At 44.1% G+C, this 21,033-nt stretch overlaps 1 protein-coding gene across 2 annotated transcripts in view; it reads left to right on the top strand.

The window, feature by feature from the left end:
• Positions 1-21,033, top strand: part of TMEM87A (transmembrane protein 87A) — a 117,629-nt gene that overhangs the window by 42,788 nt on the left and 53,808 nt on the right. For both annotated transcript variants that reach the window (XM_068253449.1, XM_068253448.1), the window contains exons 5-7: positions 1,006-1,056; positions 1,231-1,281; positions 20,482-20,647. In XM_068253449.1, the coding sequence (XP_068109550.1) occupies positions 1,006-1,056; positions 1,231-1,281; positions 20,482-20,647 (268 nt within the window). The remainder of the gene's footprint in view (positions 1-1,005; positions 1,057-1,230; positions 1,282-20,481; positions 20,648-21,033) is intronic.

The following is a 21,033-nucleotide window of genomic DNA, read 5'->3' as shown; positions in this document are numbered from 1 at the left end:
ACTCCAACCAAGAATTGAACTTTATCCCAATCAGTAGCTGATACCCCCTTTTACAGTAGAAATCTATTCCTTTTCACAAACAGACCATCAGGGGGCGCTGTGTGACTGATATTGTGGTGAAACCCCTCCCACAAGAAACTCTGAGGACCGTGGTACTCCTGGCAGTTTTCTGTCTGTGAACCTTGTTACATTGTGGGAAATAGCGGTTTACAGCTTTTTCCAACTGTCAAAAAAGCATACAGCAGCTGCAATACCTGCCAACAGTAAAAATGTCACCATGTGATAAATGTCAGAATGTAAATCAGGGATTTAAAAGATTTTACAATGTGCAAACACTGAGTAAATCATTTATACATCATTGTAAAAATGAAGCCCTTTTTTTTTTTTTTTTTTATTACATTATTTTCACTGGAGTTCCACTTTAAAGGGAATATCCAGGCAGATTAAAAAAACGACATTTACTTACCTGGGGCTTCATACAGCCGCTTGCAGCCGACATATCCCTCGCAGCAGCTCCACTCCCAGCCGCCGGCCCGGGGTCCCTGCCAGTGCAGACACTGACTTTGCGAGGTCGTCCTCTACTGTGCCTGTGCGAGCTCCGCTGTCAATCACTCGCACTTGGTGGGGAGTGTACTGTGCAGGCATAGTAGTTCTGAGCCTGCGCAGTACACTCCATACCACGTGTGAGTGATTGACAGTGGCGCTTGCACAGGCGCAGTAGAGGACGACCTTGCAAGGTTGGCCTCTGCATCGGCAGGGACCCTGGGCCGGTGGCTGGGAACAGAGCTGCTGCAAGGGTCTGGAGGAAGCCCCAGGTAGGTAAGTGTCATTTTTTTTTTTAGTTTGCCTGGACATTCCCTTTAAAGTACAAGTGACATTGCACAGTGCACACCTTCTTCTGTAAATGCTAGTAACATGGTTGTAATGTTAATCCTCCAAAAAGATCACAGTAGATTTAGACTATTAATTCTTATTAATATTTCATTTTTGTTTGTTTTTTTTTAGCCTCTTTGCAAGGAAAACCAGCCACAGATAATAAATGGCAGTGGCAACGAGGTATGTAGCTTGTAACCTATTTTGCAAGCACTCTTGTGAGTGCATTGCACTTAGTATCCAGCTATAGCGTTGTGATATGATCTGTACACATTTGGTATATACGGTGCAGACACCCTATACATTGTTTTTGTTTTGATTGTACCTGCCTCTAAGATTCTTTTTTTTCTCTTATAGAAGAAAGAAAATATTGCAGTAGTTAATACTACAGTGTGTCCGACTGCAGCAGTAAGTATTAATCATCTGTGTTTTGTTGTATTAAGAAGACCATTAACTGTGCAATCTTTATTGAACAATTTGTATTTTTGGTCAGATCAAAAGACAAGATTGTATTGAATTGATCCACAGCGCTAAAGGATCAAATCCACTTGGGAACATACTATGAAAAATTAATTTATGCCACTCTACCAGTTCTTTAAGTAAACAAAAAAAAATTTGATTTTTGCGCCAACCAGCTACTCTGCTTTTATATAAAGTAATCTGTATAACCTGATTGAAAATTCAATTGTTCGCTAAAATTTGTACCATGGGCACTTTTACTCTTTGCTTGCCAAATGTGCAGCAATCTGATGACCTATTTCTGGAAAGCCTTACAGCATGTACAGTATGTATTAAGAGGGCCCTCCTGAAGAATTTACTGAAGAAGGTATTGTAAGGAGAAAACTTTTTTACAAAATAAAGTAAAAGAGTGTGTGTTATAAAGAAAAAATAAGCAAAAGAGAGATAAAAATCCTCTTATCCTATCAGTGTAATATAGAAAAAATGCCTCACACAGCATGGGAGGAATCGTTTACTACTTGCATACAGAGCTAGAGCTTTTTTTTTTAAATTTCCTTAGTTGTTGTTGTTGTTATTTATTATTATGTATTAATAATATTAATACCAAAGCCTTTTTCTCCATTCAGACCACTGCAGACCACTGCAGCTTTCACGGTTTATTGCTCGCTCATACAACCTACCACCTAAATGAATTTTACCTCCTTTTCTTGTCACTAATACAGCTTTCTTTTGGTGCTATTTGATTGCTGCTGCGAGTTTTACTTTTTATTATATTCATCAAAAAAGACATGAATTTTGGGAAAAAAATGACTTTTTTAACTTTCTGTGCTGACATTTTTCAAATAAAGTAAAATTTCCTATACATTTGAGCGCGAAAGTTACCGTATATACTCGCAAGCAAGCCGAATTTTTCACCCCCCAAAAGTGGCCCAAAAGTTAGGGGGTCGGCTTGCTTGCGAGTCATGGGTAGGTGGGTGGGTAGGTGCTGCCCCTCCCCGCTCCCCCCGCGGCCGCCGCTACTATTACCTTTAGCGGCGCCGCTTCCTCTATCCCCGTCCTGCTCCGATAACTAACTCATTCACAGCAGCGCGCCCCTCGCTGCTGTGATGATGGAGGAAACCATAGAGAGCGGTTCCCATAGTAACGGCATCGCCGCTACAGGAAGCCGCTCTCTATGGTTTCCTCCATCATCACAGCAGCGAGGGGCGCGCTGCTGTGAATGAGTTAGTTATCGGAGCAGGACGGGGATAGAGGAAGCGGCGCCGCCTAAGGTAATGGCAGCGGCGGCCGCGGGGGGAGCGGGGAGGGGCAGCACCTACCCACCCACCTACCCATACTGGGGCACTATGCTAGCTATACTGGGGCACTATGCTAGCTATACTGGGGCACTATGCTAGCTATAATGGGGCACTATACTGGCTATACTGAGCACTATACTAGCTATACTGAGCACTATACTAGCTATACTGAGCACTATACTAGCTAAACTGGGGCACTTTACTAGCTATACTGAGCACTATACTAGCTAAACTGGGGCACTATACTAGCTATACTGAGCACTATACTAGCTAAACTGGGGCACTTTACTAGCTATACTGAGCACTATACTAGCGATACTGGGCACTATACTAGCGATACTGGGCACTATACTAGTGATACTGGGCACTATACTAGTGATACTGGGCACTATACTAGTGATACTGGGCACTATACTAGTGATACTGGGCACTATACTAGCTATACTGGGCACTATACTAGCTATACTGAGCACTATACTAGCTATACTGAGCACTATACTAGCTAAACTGGGGCACTATACTAGCTATACTGAGCACTATACTAGCTATACTGGGACACACTAGGGGAATAAGGCGGCCAGCATTTCCTACCCCCGGCTTATATGGGGGTCAATCATTTTTCCCTGTTTTTTCAGGTGAAAGTTGGGGGGGTCGGCTTACATGCGGGTCGGCTTGCTTGCGAGTATATACGGTATTCTGCTACATGTCTTTGATAAAAAAAAAAAACATTCAGTGTATATTTATTGGATTGGGTAAAAGTTATAGCGTTTACAAACTATGGTGCCAAAAGTGAATTTTCTCATTTTCCAGCATCTCTGACTTTTCCGCCCACCTGTCATGTTTCATGAGGTGCTAAAATTCCAGGATAGTATAAATACCCCCCAAATGACCCCATTTTGGAAAGAAGACATCCCAAAGTATTCACTAAGAGGCATGGTGAGTTCATAGAAGATTGTATTTTTGTCACAAGTTAGCGGAAAATGACACTTTGAGACAAAAAAAAAAAAAAAAAAATTCCATTTCTGCTAACTTGTGACAAAAAAAAAATGAAATCTGCCACGGACTCACCATAGCCCTCTCTGAATACCTTGAAGTGTCTACTTTCCAAAATGGGGTCATTTGTGGGGTGTATTTACTGTCCTGGCATTTTGGGGGGTGCTAAATTGTAAGCACCCCTGTAAAGCCTAAAGGTGCTCATTGGACGTTGAGCCCCTTAGAGCACCTAGGCTGCAAATAGGGGTCACACATGTGGTATTGCCGTACTCAGGAGAAGTAGTGTAATGTGTTTTGGGGTGTATTTTTACACATACCCATGCTGGGTGGGGGAAATATCTCTGTAAATGACAATCTTTTGATTTTTTTTTACACACAATTGTCCATTTACAGAGAGATTTCTCCCACCCAGCATGGGTATGTGTACAAATACACCCCAAAACACATTATACTACTTCTCTTGAGTACTGCGATACCACATGTGTGGCACTTTTTTGCACCCTAACTGCGCTAAGGGGCCCAAAGTCCAATGAGTACCTTTAGGATTTCAAGGGTCATTTTGAGACATTTGTTTTCAAGACTATTCCTCACGGTTTTGGGCCCCTAAAATGCCAGGACAGTATAGGAACCCCACAAATGACCCCATTTTAGAAAGAAGACACCCCAAGGTATTCCGTTAGGAGTACGGTGAGTTTATTTTTTTGTCACAAGTTAGCGGAAATTGATTTTTATTAGTTTTTTTCACAAAGTGTCATTTTCCGCTAACTTGTGACAAAAAATAAAATCTTCTATGAACTCACCGTACTACTAACGGAATACCTTGGGGTGTCTTCTTTCTAAAATGGGGTCATTTGTGGGGTTCCTATACTGTCCTGGCATTTTAGGGGCCCTAAACTGTGAGGAGTAGTCTTGAAACGAAATTTCTCAAAATGACCTGTGAAATCCTAAAGGTACTCATTGGACTTTGGGCCCCTTAGCGCAGTTAGGCTGCAAAAAAGTGCCACACATGTGGTATCGCCGCACTCGGGAGAAGTAGTTTAATGTGTTTTGGGGTGTATTTTTACACATACCCATGCTGAGTGGGAGAAAGATCTCTGTAAATGACAATCTTTTGATTTTTTTTTTACACACAATTGTCCATTTACAGAGATATTTCTCCCACCCAGCATGGGTATGTGTAAAAATACACCCCAAAACACATTAAACTACTTCTCCTGAGTACGGCGATACCACATGTGTGGCACTTTTGTGCCCCCTAACTGCGCTAAGGGGCCCAAAGTCCAATGAGCACCTTCAGGCTTTACAGGGATGCTTACAATTTAGCACCCCCCCCCCCACTTGCCAGGACAGTTAACAAACCCCACAAATGAGCCAATTTTGGAAAGAATACACGCTAAGGTATTCCATGAGGGCCATGGTGAGTTCATAGAAAATTTTATTTTTTGTCACAAGTTAGAGGAAAATGACATTTTGTGAAAAAAAACAAAAACCACAATTTCTGCTAACTTGTGACAAAAAATAAAATATTCTATGAACTCACCATGCACCTAACGGAATACTTTGGGGTGTCCTCTTTCCAAAATGGCATCATTCGTGGGGTCTGACCTGGCATTTTAGGGTCTCTGCAATCATTACATGTATGGCCAGTATTAGGAGTTTCTGCTATACTCCTTATATTGGGTATAAGGGTAATGCACTCTGGGCTGAAAGGAAAAATGAACGTCAAACAATCAATCAATCAATGTGGATGAAAAAATATCTGCCAAAAAAATTTGAAAAAAATAAAGAGGGGAAGGCGTCTGCCAGGACATAGGAGCTGCCGCCCCAAAAATCCAAACCCACCAGCTCGTATGCCCTGGCAAACCTGATTTATCCATTCACACCGATCGATGTGGATGAACAAATCATTGCCAGAGTTATTTTTTTGATACAAAGTGCTTGCCAAAGCATATGAAACCCCAACACCACTCCTCGGCCCATATGCCTCGGCAAACGTATCTTTTTGACTGCGGAGGAGAAATCTCGTCCTGCAGCGCTACATGCACCGACTTGTGTGTAAGCTGACAGACGCGCAATGTTCTGTCAGGATGCACCATCAGTGCTGCAGCTGGTTAGTCGTTCGCTCGGTCCACCTGGAAGGTTAATGGATGGAAAAAGAGAAAAAAAAATACAAAAAAACCCCAAAAACAAGCAAGCAGCAAAGCAATTACTTCATTAACATTAATAAACTTTGAACTTTTTTAATAAAAAACTTAACATTGCAAACCAAACATTAACTTCTTTGCTTACCTGTTTTTTTGGGTTTTTTTAACTTCCCTCCCGAGGACAAACCTCTCCTCCCCCATGGAACAATGTGCGAAGTGCAAATCGCACAGAGTTGTGGCGAAGTACATTACGCAATTTGTCCCAAGTGAAAGGAGAGGTTTCTGGCAGCCCTGTGTATTGGGGTCTCTGGAAACCCAATGTTTGGTTTCACACTGCATATTGACATATCCGGCGGGTCGAGCCCGCCGCACCGTATCGTCCAAAACAGACCTTCAGGCAATACCACAAGAGTAGCATTCGGCCTAGTAATGAACTGCATCGCCATAGACTAACATGACTTCCGCGCCGATCGATATTGCCACAGAAGCCACGCAGTAACGTAGGCATGCACTAGCGTTAAGTCGAGCACTTCCGGCGTAGGGGGGGACCGCAAAGTGTGACTTTTGCTAGGCATTTTGCCCTAACGCATCGCAGCAGTGTGAAATAGCACTGAGAGACCCTTGTGTGCCTACCGCTGTGTGTGAAGTTCCCTACTCTCTAATAGTGTACCTGCTCGTGGTACCTCTCAAAACACTCCCCTAGGCATAGGCCAGGCTGGTCAGGACAGGTGGGACAATAAACAGTGGTGTCACGCCTTATTCCAGCCCTGCTACAGACACGACAGCGTTTTCTTCGGATTCGTTGACCTGGGGTACTCGGAATTGGATAGGCGTAATGCCTTCCATGCAGCCGGCTAGTTGCATCTTGGGGTTGGGCCACGCCACCTCCCGGATACAGGAGTTCCATCACGATCTGTTTATTAAATTGAATAAACGATCCAGTTCTCCAAGCCTTACTGTGTAGAGAACAAAGCTGTTGTAAATTGCCAATTGAATGAGGTAAAAAGACACTTTTTTATACCAGCGTCTTGTTTTTCGAGCAACTAAATAGGGCGCTAACCTCTGGTCATTGAAGTCCACCCCTCCCATGTTCGTATTATACTCATGGACGACAAGGGGTTTTTCAATGACCTCAGTTCGCAGTTAAATTTCAACTGTCGTGTCTGCGTGAATGGTGGACAGGAAGTAAACCTCCCTCTTGTCCTTCCATTTCACCGCGAGCAGGTCGTCAGCACACAAGGCGGCCCTCTGCCCCCGTTGAAGTCTGGTGGTAATGAGCCGTTGGGGGAAGCCCCGGCGACTAGGCCGCACGGTGCCACAGCATCGGATTTTTTCTATTTTTAAGTGCTGAAAGAGGGCCACACTTGTGTAATAATTGTCCACAAAAAGATGGTACCCCTTCTGGAACAAGGGTGACACCAAGTCCCACACAACCTTTCCACTGCTCCCCTGGTAGTCGATGCATCCGACCGGCTCCAATTTTGAGTCTTTTCCCTCATAGACCCTAAAATAAGATGTATAGCCTGTGTCCCTTTCACAGAGCTTATACAGTTTCACCCCATAACGGGCGCGCTTGCTTGGGATGTACTGTTTGATGCGAAGGCACCTGGTAAAGCGTATGAGGGACTCGTCTACGCAGATGTCCTGGTCAGGGGTATAAGCATCTGCAAATCTGGATGACAGGTGGTCTATGAGGGGTCGAATTTTGTGGAGCCGGTCAAAAGCAGGGTGGTCACTTCGATGACAGGTTTCGTTGTTATTGAAGTGCAGGAAGCGCAGGATGTTCTCAAATCGTGTCCTGGACATGGCAGCAGAGTACAGGGGAACATGATATGCTGGGTCCGTAGACCAATAAGACCGCAGCACATTCTGCTTTACTAGTCCCGTGTGAAGGAGAAGGCCCCAAAAAATTTTAATTTCGGAAACTTGGACTGGTTTCCACCGAAAAGGCTTGGCAAGGAACTTTTCCGGATTGGTGGTTATATATTGTGTGGCCTTACGGTTGGTCTCTGCCACAATTAAGTCTAAGAGATCCTGGGTGAAGAACAGATAGAAAAAGTCTAGGGCCGATCCTAGATTATCTGTCTCCACCTGGACTCCAGACTGGGCGGTGAAAGGGGGAAGTAGGGGTGCGGCGGAATCAGGGGATTGCCAATTTGGGTTTGCCAGCACCTCTGGTAAACTAGGGGTAGTACGGGCCCGTCTTCTTGGTGGCTGCGACTGGGATCTTACTGCACGTGCCACCGAACCAGTTTCAACTTCCATGCTGGTGCTCGCCACTTCACCAGGGTCTACGGAAGTACTGGTGCTAGGTCCAGGAGATGTTGTGCTGCTGGTGCCTGCCCCACCATGAAATCTCAGACCAGCACGAACACCACTCTGCTGCCCTTGAGGCTGATCCTGCGCCACCTGCGGTCCAACAACATGTGGTGTGGTACGCCTGGCTTTAGCCGGGACCTCAACCTCGTCATCACTATCGGTCAGTGAGCCACTGCTCAATTCAGGTTCAAACTCTGACCCGGAAGATTCGTCGAATGAGGCGTCCCAATCGTCCTCATCCGACTGGGCCATGTACCTGAGAACCTCATCATCGGAATACCCCTTTCTTGCCATGGTGGGCTGCTAAATTTAGGGGGTATTCCTCTGAGACTACGCAGAAAAAAAGAGCACCTACCTAGCAAAAGGGAGTATTTGAGAGGTAGAAAGCTGTGGTCACTGAGTTTTGATAAAAAAATAAATCAAAACTGAGGTTTACAGTACCACAGCTATTGTACAGTGTTTTTTGCAGTGATCAGAAAAAAAATTCTGTCACTGCGGTGGGGCGGGCTGAACGCAAGTGCAGGCGAACGATCAGGCCTGATCGGGCAAACACTGCGTTTTTTTGTGTGGATCCTAGTGACCCTAATAGATCTGACTGCGATCGGTAATGATCACTTACAGATACTATATAGTACCAATGTTGATTAGCGACAGTGATGACGCTAATTAGTGACTGTGGTGCAGTGGGCTGAGCACTAACTGACACTCACAAAGGGGCCTAGCTAACTGGCCTAACTGCTAACACTAGTGATACTAAAAAAGTGACAGTTTTCACTGATCACTGTTTTTACATCACTAGGATAGTGACGGGGGTGGTGGTGAGTGGGGAATCTGAGGCAATCAGAAACAATCACGGGACAATCAAAACCAATCACTGGACAATCACAGGCCAATCACAGGGCAATCACGGCACAATCAAAGCCGATCACGGCACAACCAAAGCCGATCACGGCACAACCAAAGCCGATCACGGCACAATCAAAGCCGACCACGGGACAATCAAAGCCGACCACGGGACAATCAAAGCCAATCACGGGACAATCAAATACAATTACAGCACAATCAAATTGAATGTCAGCACAATGAAATTGAATGTCAGCACAATCAAATACAATGCACTGGGAAGGTGATTTGGGGGGGGGGGGGGGGGTCTGAGGGCGATCAGAGGGTGTGGGGGATTGACTAGGTGTCCGCACGGGGCAGACTGGGTCCTGATCTGGTGGGTGGCAGACACAGGGGGTGACGATAGGAGATCAGTGAGGGATTACAGGGGAGAATAGATGTAAACAATGCACTGGGGAGGTTATCAGCAGGGGGGGTCTGAGGGCAATCTGAGGGTCTGGGTGGGTGATCAGGTGCCCCCAAGGGACAGTTTAGGGTCTGCTCTGATGGGTGGTGGTGACAAGGGGTGATAGGCAGGTGATAGACAGGTGATCAGTGGGTAAGTCAGCTGTATACAAACGTATACAGTATACAGGGGGGTGGTCTGGGGGGGATCTGAGGGTAGGGGGGGTGATCAGGGGACCCTAGGGGGCAGTTAGTGACCTAACCTAGGGGATAGCGTCCCTAGATAGTGACAGGGAGTGATTGATGGGTTTTTAGGTGGGTGGTGGGGTGCTAGCAGTGGTGTGCTTGGGTGGTCAGGGGGGGTTCTGAGGGCTTGGGTGGGCGATCGGGGGGGTCTGGGTGGGCGATCGGGGGGGGTCTGGGTGGGCTAAAGAGTGTTTTTGAAACTTATCTCCTAGGCTGCCGTCCTCTCTGATGGTCGCACGACGAGTGACCATCAGCGGAGGAGGCAGCCAGTATAATACACTTTGTTACAATAACAAAGTGTATTATACACTCTGATTGGCCGGATCGCGCAAGTTTGAAACCCGCCGGCGCTGCTGATTGGCCGGCGGGTTTCCGAGTAGGGTGGGCGGAGCCTATTGCCGGCGGCGATCGCGTCATTGATGACGCGATCGCCGCACGGCCACCGCTGATGCCGCCCCCGCCGATGGGCGTATTGCGGTCGTTTGGGCCCAGACTTTGCCGCCGCCCATCGGCTGGGGGCGGTCCTCAAGTGGTTAAACAACACAGGATAAAGCTATACAAGGCAAACTGTACAAAATCCATAATCATGCGATGTTAGGTAGGCCCAGTAATACAAGTACAAGGCTGTCATAGGATAGGAGCACACAATCCTGTAGAATACACTAGGGGAGGGAGGACCCCACTAAAGGCTTACAATCTAAGGGGTGTGGCTTACTTTAAGACATGCCCCTTTTTTCTTATCTAGATACCCACGTTTATCCTGTATCACACTGAAAATCGCTGCAAAATCTCTGCTCTTTAAATAAGAATTTGCAACCGCTGTGGCGGAAATATTTTGCCACGATTTTTAGTATAAAATACACTGCCGTTGACACTGTTATCTTCTACTATTCCACTGTTGTCCACTAGGCTGCTATACCAGAGCTGTGTCTGATCCTGTGTTGCTGCTATTTTTCTTCTTTCCACTAGGCTGCTATGCCAATGCTGTATCTGATCCATTTTCTACAGTATTCTATTATGCTACTGATATATTGACATGGAAAAATTGTGTTACTGAATGCATGTGTGGCCACTCTTAGGCCTGTGTAGAAATACCCTGCTTCAGATCAGAATCTTTTATTTCGCCAAGCACAACTGGGTCGTGCCCGGAATTGGTTTTGGCAGGTACAGGGCTAGTGTGAAACAGGAAATACATACAAGCAAACACAATATTTATTTAAAGAGAACCCGAGGTGGGATTTACTTATGCTAGTGGGGCACAGAGGCTGGTTGTGCACACTAACACCAGCCTCTGTTGCCCCATGGTGTGCCTCCAAGACCCCCCTGCGCGCCGCTATACCCCCCGCAGTGCTGGCGAGACGCTGTTTACCTCTGCCTGTCTGTTAGCGCCGCTCCCCCGCCTCCTCCGTATCAGCGCTACCCGCCCGCGTCACTTCCCTCCAATCAGCGGGAGGGAAGGGACGCGGGCAGGTAGCGCCGATACGGAGGAAGCGGGGGAGCGGCGCTAACATAGGGCCTGCTTAAAGTACTTCCGGTAATACTACCAGTTGCAGGCAGTGCTTGGCAATCATAGCGGTACTAATGGCAGCAGAGTACTACATGTTAAAAACGTGACCCGCAGTACTTGGGTGACACTAGCGGTACTTGTGTAGCATGTTAGCATAGCAACACTCACGTTATCTATGTACTGTTGGTTGCACTTATTGCGCAGTACACGATCTCTGCTGCCATTAGTATGCAGCGTACTGCAATATTACTGGCAGTATGTGAATCGGGCCCATAGTGTACAATACAATATACAGGAACTGCAGAGAAAGCGAAGTCTGACATTCTCATCAATGCTGTAGTAAAGGGACCCTGTGCAGACAGCTGAAATTAAAATCTGAACTTAAAGTGGAACTCCAGCCTAAACAAACATACTGTCATTAAGTTACATTAGTTATGTTAATTAAAATAGATAGGTAATATAATCTCTTACCCATTCTGTTTTAAAAGAACAGGCAAATGTTTGATTTCATGATGGCAGCCATCTTCTTGGTTGAAAGGAGGTGACTGGGAGTTTGAGACACAGTTCCAACTGTTCTGTGTCCTGAGCACCTCTCCCAGTTGCTAGGCAACGTGAATAACATAGGAAATCCCATCATGCTCTGAACAGCATCAGGGGAAAAAAGCCTGGGCTTTTTTTCTGTGATGGTTGGAGCTTAAATAAAAATGCAGCTAAAAATGATGCTTTGGTAAGAAAAACAAAGTTCTGATGCTGTGAAACTGTTAATGAAACACCAAGCCTTTTCAGTTCTGCTGAGTAGATTTTTAGTCTGGAGGTTCACTTTAACTGGTGCTTCCTCCAGCTCCCTGTAGCCTGCGGTGTCTCCCGGCATCCTCCTGGTCCTTGCTGTGGTCCCACTGTTGGCTCTGGTAATTTGGTGACTTCAGCTGAAGTCTTGTGTCATCACGCCAGTCGACGTAAGAGTCCTGCGCATGTGCAGTTCTCTAAAGACTAAGCTGCGCATGTGCAGGATGCTTGCGGCCAGCGTGATTGTGCACACGTGCAACTTCGGCTGAAGTCGCCGGATTACTGGAACCAACAGCAGGAACATGGAAAGGGACCAAGAGGATGCCGGGGGACCTCACAGGCTACAGGGTGCTGGAGGAAGCCCCATGTAAGTCCAGATTTTAATTTAATTTATTTTTTTAAAGATTCATTATCAGATTTTAATTTTAGGTGTCTGCTCAAGGTCCCTTGAATTATACTAGATAGACAAGATAGGATGTTTTTCAAATAACCCTCCAGGACAGGTGCTACATATGAGATTTGGGCTCCACCCTCAACAGGAAACGCAAAGAACTAGCTCTCTATAAGTTCCACCCCTCAGTATCCACCTGCCAGTTCTTTGTGTTTCCTGTCCCGGGAAGCCTCTAGCTCTCTACAGCTAGATATGGTCAGCAGCCAGGGAGTGCTGAGGCCATGGAACTTTTATAGGTAGCCCCGTCCTGGAAGGATTACTGGGGGTGTACCTTGTTTTTCCACGGTAGTGGATCTCTGAATCATGCTGGAGGTCAGCTATGTAAGGAGAGATGGTGTTTGAGGCAGCATGGTGGAGACCGATCGCGCGTCGGAGGGAAGCTTTCACTTTGCGGAGGCGGAAAGGTGACTTCCTTTGGCGGTAGTGTGATTCTCAGCGTGTCCAGAGCGGAGGCAAGGGCAACAGCGCTGTGAGCACGACACTTCCACCCTTACGGGACATCCGATCCGGTATCCGGTACGCGCAGCTGTCAGAACGCCGAGAGGTCCATTCCCCACACCGCGGTTGGTGTTTGGTGGAGATGGACACGAGACAGAGGACGGCAGACCAAGTAAGTGGCAGCGGACATCGGAGGATGGTTGCCTGTCTGATTCTGAGGTCTATGCCTAAACCTGGCGCAGGGGAAGATTTTTTTTTTTTTTAGTTTCTTACAGCGCTGATGGTTGTAGAAAGTCTTTTGTCTACTATTGCCCATGGATTCAGCATTATGTTTATTTACCCAAATTGTTTGGTTTATGGGTGTTTAACCACTTCACCACTGAGGGGTTTTACCCCCTGACCACCAGAGCAATTTTCACCTTTCAGCGCTCCTTCCATTCATTCGTCTATAACTTTATTATTACTTATCCCAATGAAATGAACTATATCTTGTTTTTTTCGCCACCAATTAGGCTTTCTTTAGGTGGGACATTATGCCAAGAATTATTTTATTCTAAATGTGTTTTAATGGGGAAATAGGAAAAAATGTGGGAAAAAATTATTATTTTTCAGTTTTCGGCCATTATAGTTTTTAAATAAAGCATGCTACTGTAATTAAAACCCATGAAATGTATTAACCCATTTGTCCCGGTTATAAAACCATTTAAATTATGTCCCTATCACAATGTTTGGCGACAATATTTTATTTGGAAATAAAGGTGCATTTTTTTCAGTTTTGCATCCATCCCTAATTACAAGCCCGCAGTTTATAAAGTAACAGTGTTATACCCTCTTGACATAAATATTTAAAAAGTTCAGTCCCTAAGGTAACGATTTATGTTTGTTTTTTTTTTATTGTATTTTTTTTTTTTTTAATTACAAAAAAAAATAAAAAATTGGGGAGTGTGGGAGGTAATGAGTTAATTTATTGTGTAAATGTAAAGTTTGTATATGTAAAATGCTTTTAGGGTGTAGTTTACTATTTGGCCACAAGATGGCCACAGAGTGTTTGTTTACATGCGACCTGTAAGCTTTCGGAAGGACGCTTACAGGAAGCAGTAAGAGGCTGGGAGACTCACAATGATCTCGCTGTTTCTGAAAGAAGCAGCAGATCATTGCGGGGGCTTAGATCAACAAACGGGAATGAATTTTCCCGTTCATTGATCTCCGGGCGAGCGGGCGGCGGCGTGCACGAGCGGCGGGTGCGTGCGCACGAGCGGCGGGAGCGCGGACAGCGGCGGTAGCGCGGAAGGTACGGATTTCTCCGTCCCTGGTTTTTTAGGAGGGATAAAAGGGCGGAGAAATCCGTACGCGTGGGGGTAAAGTGGTTAACTTAAGCATCATCTCATGTCTTTACTTAAACTGCTGGATTTTATAACTTTGCTGCAGATAACTTCATCATGAGGTTTGTGCACGCAGGTGGACAAAATCAATTGATTAATTGTCCCAGCAAATGTGTTCTGTGCACATTTAATTTGTCATATGCATCTTGCATTTGAATGGGCAGCATGATTTTTATATTATCATTTAATTTACTTGAATTTGAAACTTTGAAATTGGATTAAGTTTCACTGTTATACTTAATATATATGCCTAGCTTTATGAGTGGAGCTAAGTCTGGGTTGGTGTCAAATGGCTATCTCATGGCATGTTAAGTATTTATGCATGCTGGTTAGTAGACTTAATTGATTAAATCATCATTTGCATGTTTTTCAGGATGCTATTGAGCCTACTGATAGCTCTGATGGGTCCAGCGCAGCCCACCGCACAGCAATGAAAAATCAATGGGCTGCATTATAACGCAGCAGGTAAAGACAAGAGTGCTGCATGCTGTGCGTTATAAATGGCTAAGCCGCATTAGACTGCTTGCACATGCGCAGTTATGTTGGCCAGCCACATGGCTAATTAATATTCACTGCACTGTGATGTGCAGTGTTTATTTCCTGGAGCGGCCGCTCTGTGTAGTGGTTGGCTGGTGGGACCACGTGATGCGGATCACGTGGTCTCCACATCGCACACGCACAGCGCGAAAAAGGCGCACCAAGAGCTGCATAACGCAGTTCTTGGTAGCGTCCTCCTCTAACACCACCAGGCGTTGCGTTAGGGGTATGTTATGCAACTTATGGCGTCCCCTAAAACGCAACGTCCTGGTGGGAAAGAAGCCTTGGGCTCCCTGCACACTGCAAATGCATGCAGTGTGCAGGAGGCCTTAGACTGGCCTAAAGTATCTTGTCAAAAATGCATTTCAAGCGTAAATAATGAAGCTACTACAGCATCTTGCAAGGAGTTTGTTATCCATTAGGCAAGAAATGGTGGAAACGTTTAAAACTTTTAGAGAAAGCCTTCCTTCTACTTCAGGTTCACAACTGCTTCACACTGCTTAAATTCAATCTACAAAACGTAAGAAAGCAATAAGGACATCTCCTAGAATAATACTTTCTTCGGAAGAGGAAGATGATAGTGAGCAGGAAGTTGTTAATCCTGATTCCAAATCTTCTGAGGATTTATCTGTAGAGAGTGAAGCAGAGGAGACTGTAAAGTCCTCAAAGTTTAAGTTTGCTGCTGGAAGAAACTGGAGAATTATTGAAGGCAATTCATTCAACTTTGGATATTCCACCACCCAAAAAAAAAAAAAATCTGTAATATCTTTACATGCTATACACGGGAATGGAACCATGTGAGCAGTTATGTTTCCCAGTTCATATTCCTCTATTAAAAACGTAATCACAGCTCAATGGAAAGAGCCGGATAAAAGACTATTTGTATCTAAGGCCTCTTTCACAGTGCGTCACTAAAAAAAACAAAAAAAAAAACGCACGTTATAAATGATTCAACGCAGACTAACGCACAGCAATACTAAGTCTGTGGGACATTCACAGTGCACACGTGGTGTTTGTGTGTAACGTATAGCATTGTTAGTGCTGCATGCTGTGGTTATACACGTTGTTAGCTGCGTTAGACGGTTTGCACATGCTCAGTAATGACTTAGAAGCATAGTTTTCATTGCCTGTAGGCCGTACTGTATTCAACGATACGAGCCATTAATTGGCGATGCAACTTTTTGGGGGTGTTGCTTTGTAAGTTTGCGTTGCGATTGTAATGTTGCATCAAAACGCAACGTCCCACTGTGGAAGTAGCCTCAGGGTTTAAAAAGGCGTTTTCCATTTTCTGAGGAAGACGCTAAGCCTAGGGATTCATGTTCTAAACTTGATGCTGCATTTAGTCAGGTTGGAAGGTGAATGAGTTAGCATTCAAGGTCTAAAGCGGCCTTAAAAACCCAGAAAATAAGTTGAATTTTCTCTTAAGAAAGCATGGTCTGCTACTGCTCCCATTCGGAATCACGTCAGCACCCAGAATCTTCACAAAAGTAAAGGCAGAAATTGTGGGAACCCTACATTTTAAAAGGTGTTATGATAATGCCGTACTTAGACGACCTTTTAGTAGTGACAGACAGTATTTTGAAGTTGAAACATCAGAGATCTCGTCATCCAGCTTGGTACGAGCAGGTTGGTTAGGAAACCGACAAAAATCAAATTTGATTCCGACACAGGTTATTCAGTTCTTGGGGTTTCTGAATTAATTTCCATAGCTTAGAAATTATTTCTTCCACAAGACAAGTTAGTCAAGATTCATGCCTTAGTGGAAAATTTCCAGCAAAAATCAGTGGTAACAGTCAAACAAGTGATGAGTCTAATAGGATTTTGGACATCCACAACAATGGCAGTGTATTGGGCATTGAAACCAGGGATGAGCAGAAACTACGCCAGTGCGAATTTACGCATCATAGTTCGCATCTACGCATGGTAGTTCATAGGTGAAGTTTCAAAACAACGCTTACGAATTTACGCGTAGTGAAGTACTGCTACACGTAGCTTACGTCCACTATGCGTAGTTAATGTGTGTATTGCGTAGTGAACTACGAATGCGTTTCTTCCGTCTAATTTTCGGCGTGCGATGGTATGCTTACAAATTTACGCAGGGGAAAGGGGAATGTATGCATTGAAGAGGTCCCGGTATAAGCATTTATAGAGACATTAATGCGTAAATTTTTTTGCATATAAGCACAAGCATCCGCACACACTACGCTTCACACTACGCATAATTGCGTATTTTTAATGCGTATTCTACGTGATGCATACAAAGCGAATATTTGATATTCGCAGCCGTAGTTTGGCGAAGTGTAATTGAGTAAAACCACGTGTAGTTCCAGCTTAGCGAAGTTGGCTGACTACGACCATCCTTGATTGAAACGTGAGAATATTACAACAACGGCTCCTGCGCAGTTGGAAAGTAAGTCATGCAGCTTTAGACCGCATGGTGTCTATTTCAATACTGGTGAAACAATCACTCAGTTGGTGTATAATAGCAGACAGTGTCACTCGGGGACGACTATGGTAGTTTCAGATGACAAAAGTGTTAACAGACGCAAGTATTCTTGGGAGAACCCACATAGATGGGACATATCTACAAGGAACTTGGTCAAAGCAGATTAAGACCCAATCTTCAAATTTCAGAGAGCATCTGGGAGTGAAGAGACCTAGACCATGCAAAATACAGGTTAAAAGACCCGCATGTTCAAGATCAGGTCAGACAATATAACAGTAGTGATGTATGTAAACAAACAAGGGTGTACCAGGTCATCACAACTTCTTGATTTCACACTGCAGCTGCTAGATTGGGCGGAGGACAATCTTCAATCGATCTCAGCGGTTCACCTAAAGGGTTCATTAAGCAACATGGGGGATCTGTTGAGCAGGAAGAGACTATCAAACTAATGCTAAGTCCTGAAGTGTTCAAGTTGTTAGCGAAAAAGTAGGGACAACCACAGATCGATTTATCTGCCAATCTGGAGAATACTCAGTGCCGCCAGTTCTTCTCTCTAGACCAAGAGGCGCTTCGGGAGTAGATGCCTTGGCTCAAATGTGGGATTATCAAATATCTTATGCATTTCCTCCAATACCGCTGTTACCAATAGTATTACAGAAGCTGAAATCGACAACAATGTATCTAATATTAATTGAACCAGATTGGCTGAAAATAATCTGGTATCAAATGATTAAGTTGATGCTGGTGGACAGACCAATGCCATTAAGAGACAGACTATACCTTCTCAAAAAGAAAAGACAAATGGACTCAGATTCCGAATCTTCGATTGGCAGCTTGGTTTCTGAAAGGAAGATCTTAAAAGATAGAGGGTTATCTGACAGTGACAGAGAATATAATTAAAAGTAGAAAGAAAGTCACTAGAGCAATATATCAAAACTATTGGAAAACTTTTTGTCAATGGAAGAGAAAGACAGGCCTCCGATCCAATAAGCTCGCTACAGTGTTAGAATTTTTGCAAGAATACGTTGACAAAAATCTAGCGTTGAGTACCCTAAAGATCCAAGTGGCAGCCTTATCACTATACTTGGATGAGAGGGTAGCATTAGAACCTCTAGTTATTAGTTTTTTTGTTTGTCAGTTACAAATCGAAAGGAGTTCAACGTCCTAGAGAGGTAACCGCTCACTCAACAGGGTCAGTGGCAACTTCCTGGGCTTATAGAGCTGGAGCAACAGCGACGGATATCTGCAAGACAGCAACTTGGAAATCCGTGAACACCTTCATTAGGCATTACCGACTGGGCTTATCAGCAGAAGAACAGGCATTTGGAAGAAAAGTTCTTCAGGCTGTTGTCCCGCCCTGAGGTTGGTATTTATTGCATATCATCTCATATGTAGCACCTGTCCTGGAGGGTTATTTGAAAAAACCAAAATTGGCTTACCTGGTAATGCTGTTTTTAATAACCCTCCAGGACAGGTGACCCACCCATTTTGATATATTTATGTATAATATTGACTGAAGCATATATTTCTGTGTGTTTATACGGATGTTTATGTAAATGCAAGTTTTTTGTTAAATTGTTTGAAAGAAGAATTGGTATCAGGACAGTTAATTGGAACGTACTGGCAGGTGGATACTGAGGGGTGGAACTTATAGAGAGCTAGTTCTTTGTGTTTCCTGTTGAGGGCGGAGCCCAAATCTCATATGTAGCACCTGTCCTGGAGGGTTATTAAAAACAGCATTACCAGGTAAGCTAATTTTGTTTTTTTGGGTTGTGGATTAAAACCAGGACACTCAGAGTAAACTGATACCTACACATAGCACTTGTTTAATCCATGCAGATAAAAGTTCTGGCGGTGATCCCATTCATGGACTCTAGTGCTGCTAGGCGAACGTGTTAAACAGTTACTCATTTGTGTCTTATACGGAGTTAGCTGCACACAGAACACATCTCCTCATCTCTTACCAGTGTGATTATCATTCTCTGATTTAGTTGCATAAACAAAATGTGCAACTACCCACTTTCCCTCAAAATAAGACCTAGTATGAAAATAAGCCCTAGCATGAGTTGTTGTTTTTTTTCTCTTTTTGAGATGCTCGAAATATAAGCCCCACTCCAAAAATAAGCCCTAGTTTATAGTATATTAAAAAAAAAGAAAGTGTAAATTGTGTCCAGGCTGTTATGGAAAAAAGTAAAATTAATTGGCAATAAAATGCAGCAGGCCAGATAGACCCTTCACCAAGGAAAGCAGATCAAAAATATCACACTCCAAAGACCCTAGGAGACCAATGCAATAAGGGTTGGCAAGTGTCTGGATCTTGGTAAATGTCGATTGTTGAACTTAGAAAAAGGAAATGGAGTCTCAAACGCATGATGATATTCAGCTTTTGGAGAGTTATGATGACTTCCCAGAATGTGATGAAATGGAAAAATGTAAATACATTTTTTTGGTTTAAGAATAAACGTAGATTGTTTGTGAAAAAAATAAGACATCCACTATAAATAAGACATCCCCTAAAAATAAGTCTAAATGCATCTTTTGGACCAAAAAAAACAAACAAAAAAAGCTTAGTCTTATTTTTGGGGAAACTCGGTATCTCATAGAAATCGAGCTTCTTCTCTTCTGCAACAGTGCACACTTGTGGCCAGTTTAAAATGAACCAGAAGGGAGAGAAATATGGAGCACATTAGTACTGACTTTCTTTCATGCAATGCTGTTTACTTCTTGTGCTCGTCCTTTGCCTTTAAATCTTTCAGAACAGATCCAGCGGGAATCTGCTGAGTTGCTGTCCTGATTGCCCTGCGATATGTTTGCTGCAGATGTGTAGATGTGTGACACGTCTGAAACAAATTGATTAGATTGTATGATGGCCAGGAGACTGGAGTTTTTAAAAAGGAAATAGAGGTGGCAGCTGAGATATTCTTCTCTCTTGCATTGCCTGGAGGACGGAGAATACCGTTGATAATAGTGGACAAACATGACACAGAAGAGGAGAAGGAGACTAGAGTAGATTACGGAGGAGGGAAGTATGACGTGTGTGTTTTATTTTTATTTTTTGCTTCAGGTTTGCTTTAATCTTTGCAATACATGTAGAACTGAACTGAAAAGGTTCCTTGATTTTCCTCAACCAAAGTGGAATTGGTAATCGTTCAACCACTGAATGGGCAAGGCTGTTTTTTCTTGTTTTACTTCTCACCTGTATAATAGAACATGGCATTGTTTATTTTATGCTGATTAGTATGGAAGTAGGGGAGTATTGATAATTATGCTGTCTGAAATAACCCATGCCCTGCTTGTCTCCTTTCTATGGTGTAGCATGGAAGGGGTGCAGCAGTGAAGACCTGGCAGGATGGACCATACATCTTCATTGTCAATGTGAACTTCTCAGCATTACCAGCTCCAGAACCCCACACCAGTGGGAAGAATGAACAGGCGGCAGGTGCAACTGTCTCAGCCAGTGCTAATGATGTTCCCTTGACGAGTAAGGCTTTCTCTACTTACACTTAATGTGCTATGTGTTCTCTGTTTAAAGTGAACCAGAGACAAAGCACCCTCATCTATTTTACCATATATATCAGTGAGAACATTAGAGAAAACACCTACCCTGCTCTCTGCTTCATCCTTTACTGCTCAGTCTGCTTGTTAGCAGTCCTGATAAAATCCCTGACTGAGCATTCAGTCTGGCTTTGATCAGGAATCATTATAGCGGAGTCTGTCTTCTCTGATGTCTTTTCAAGCACAAGCCTGCCCCCTCTTGGCTCTGCTATAATAAATCAGCTATAATGATTCCTGAGCAAAGCCAGACTGAATGCTCAGTCGGGAATGTTAACAGGGATGATAACAAGCAGGCTGAGCAGTGAAGAATGA

This window comes from Hyperolius riggenbachi, chromosome 9 (assembly GCF_040937935.1).
Source record: "Hyperolius riggenbachi isolate aHypRig1 chromosome 9, aHypRig1.pri, whole genome shotgun sequence".
NCBI classification, from domain to species: Eukaryota; Metazoa; Chordata; class Amphibia; order Anura; family Hyperoliidae; genus Hyperolius; species Hyperolius riggenbachi.
Note: the sequence above shows the minus strand (reverse complement) of the source record. Positions and strands in the feature narration are given on the sequence as shown.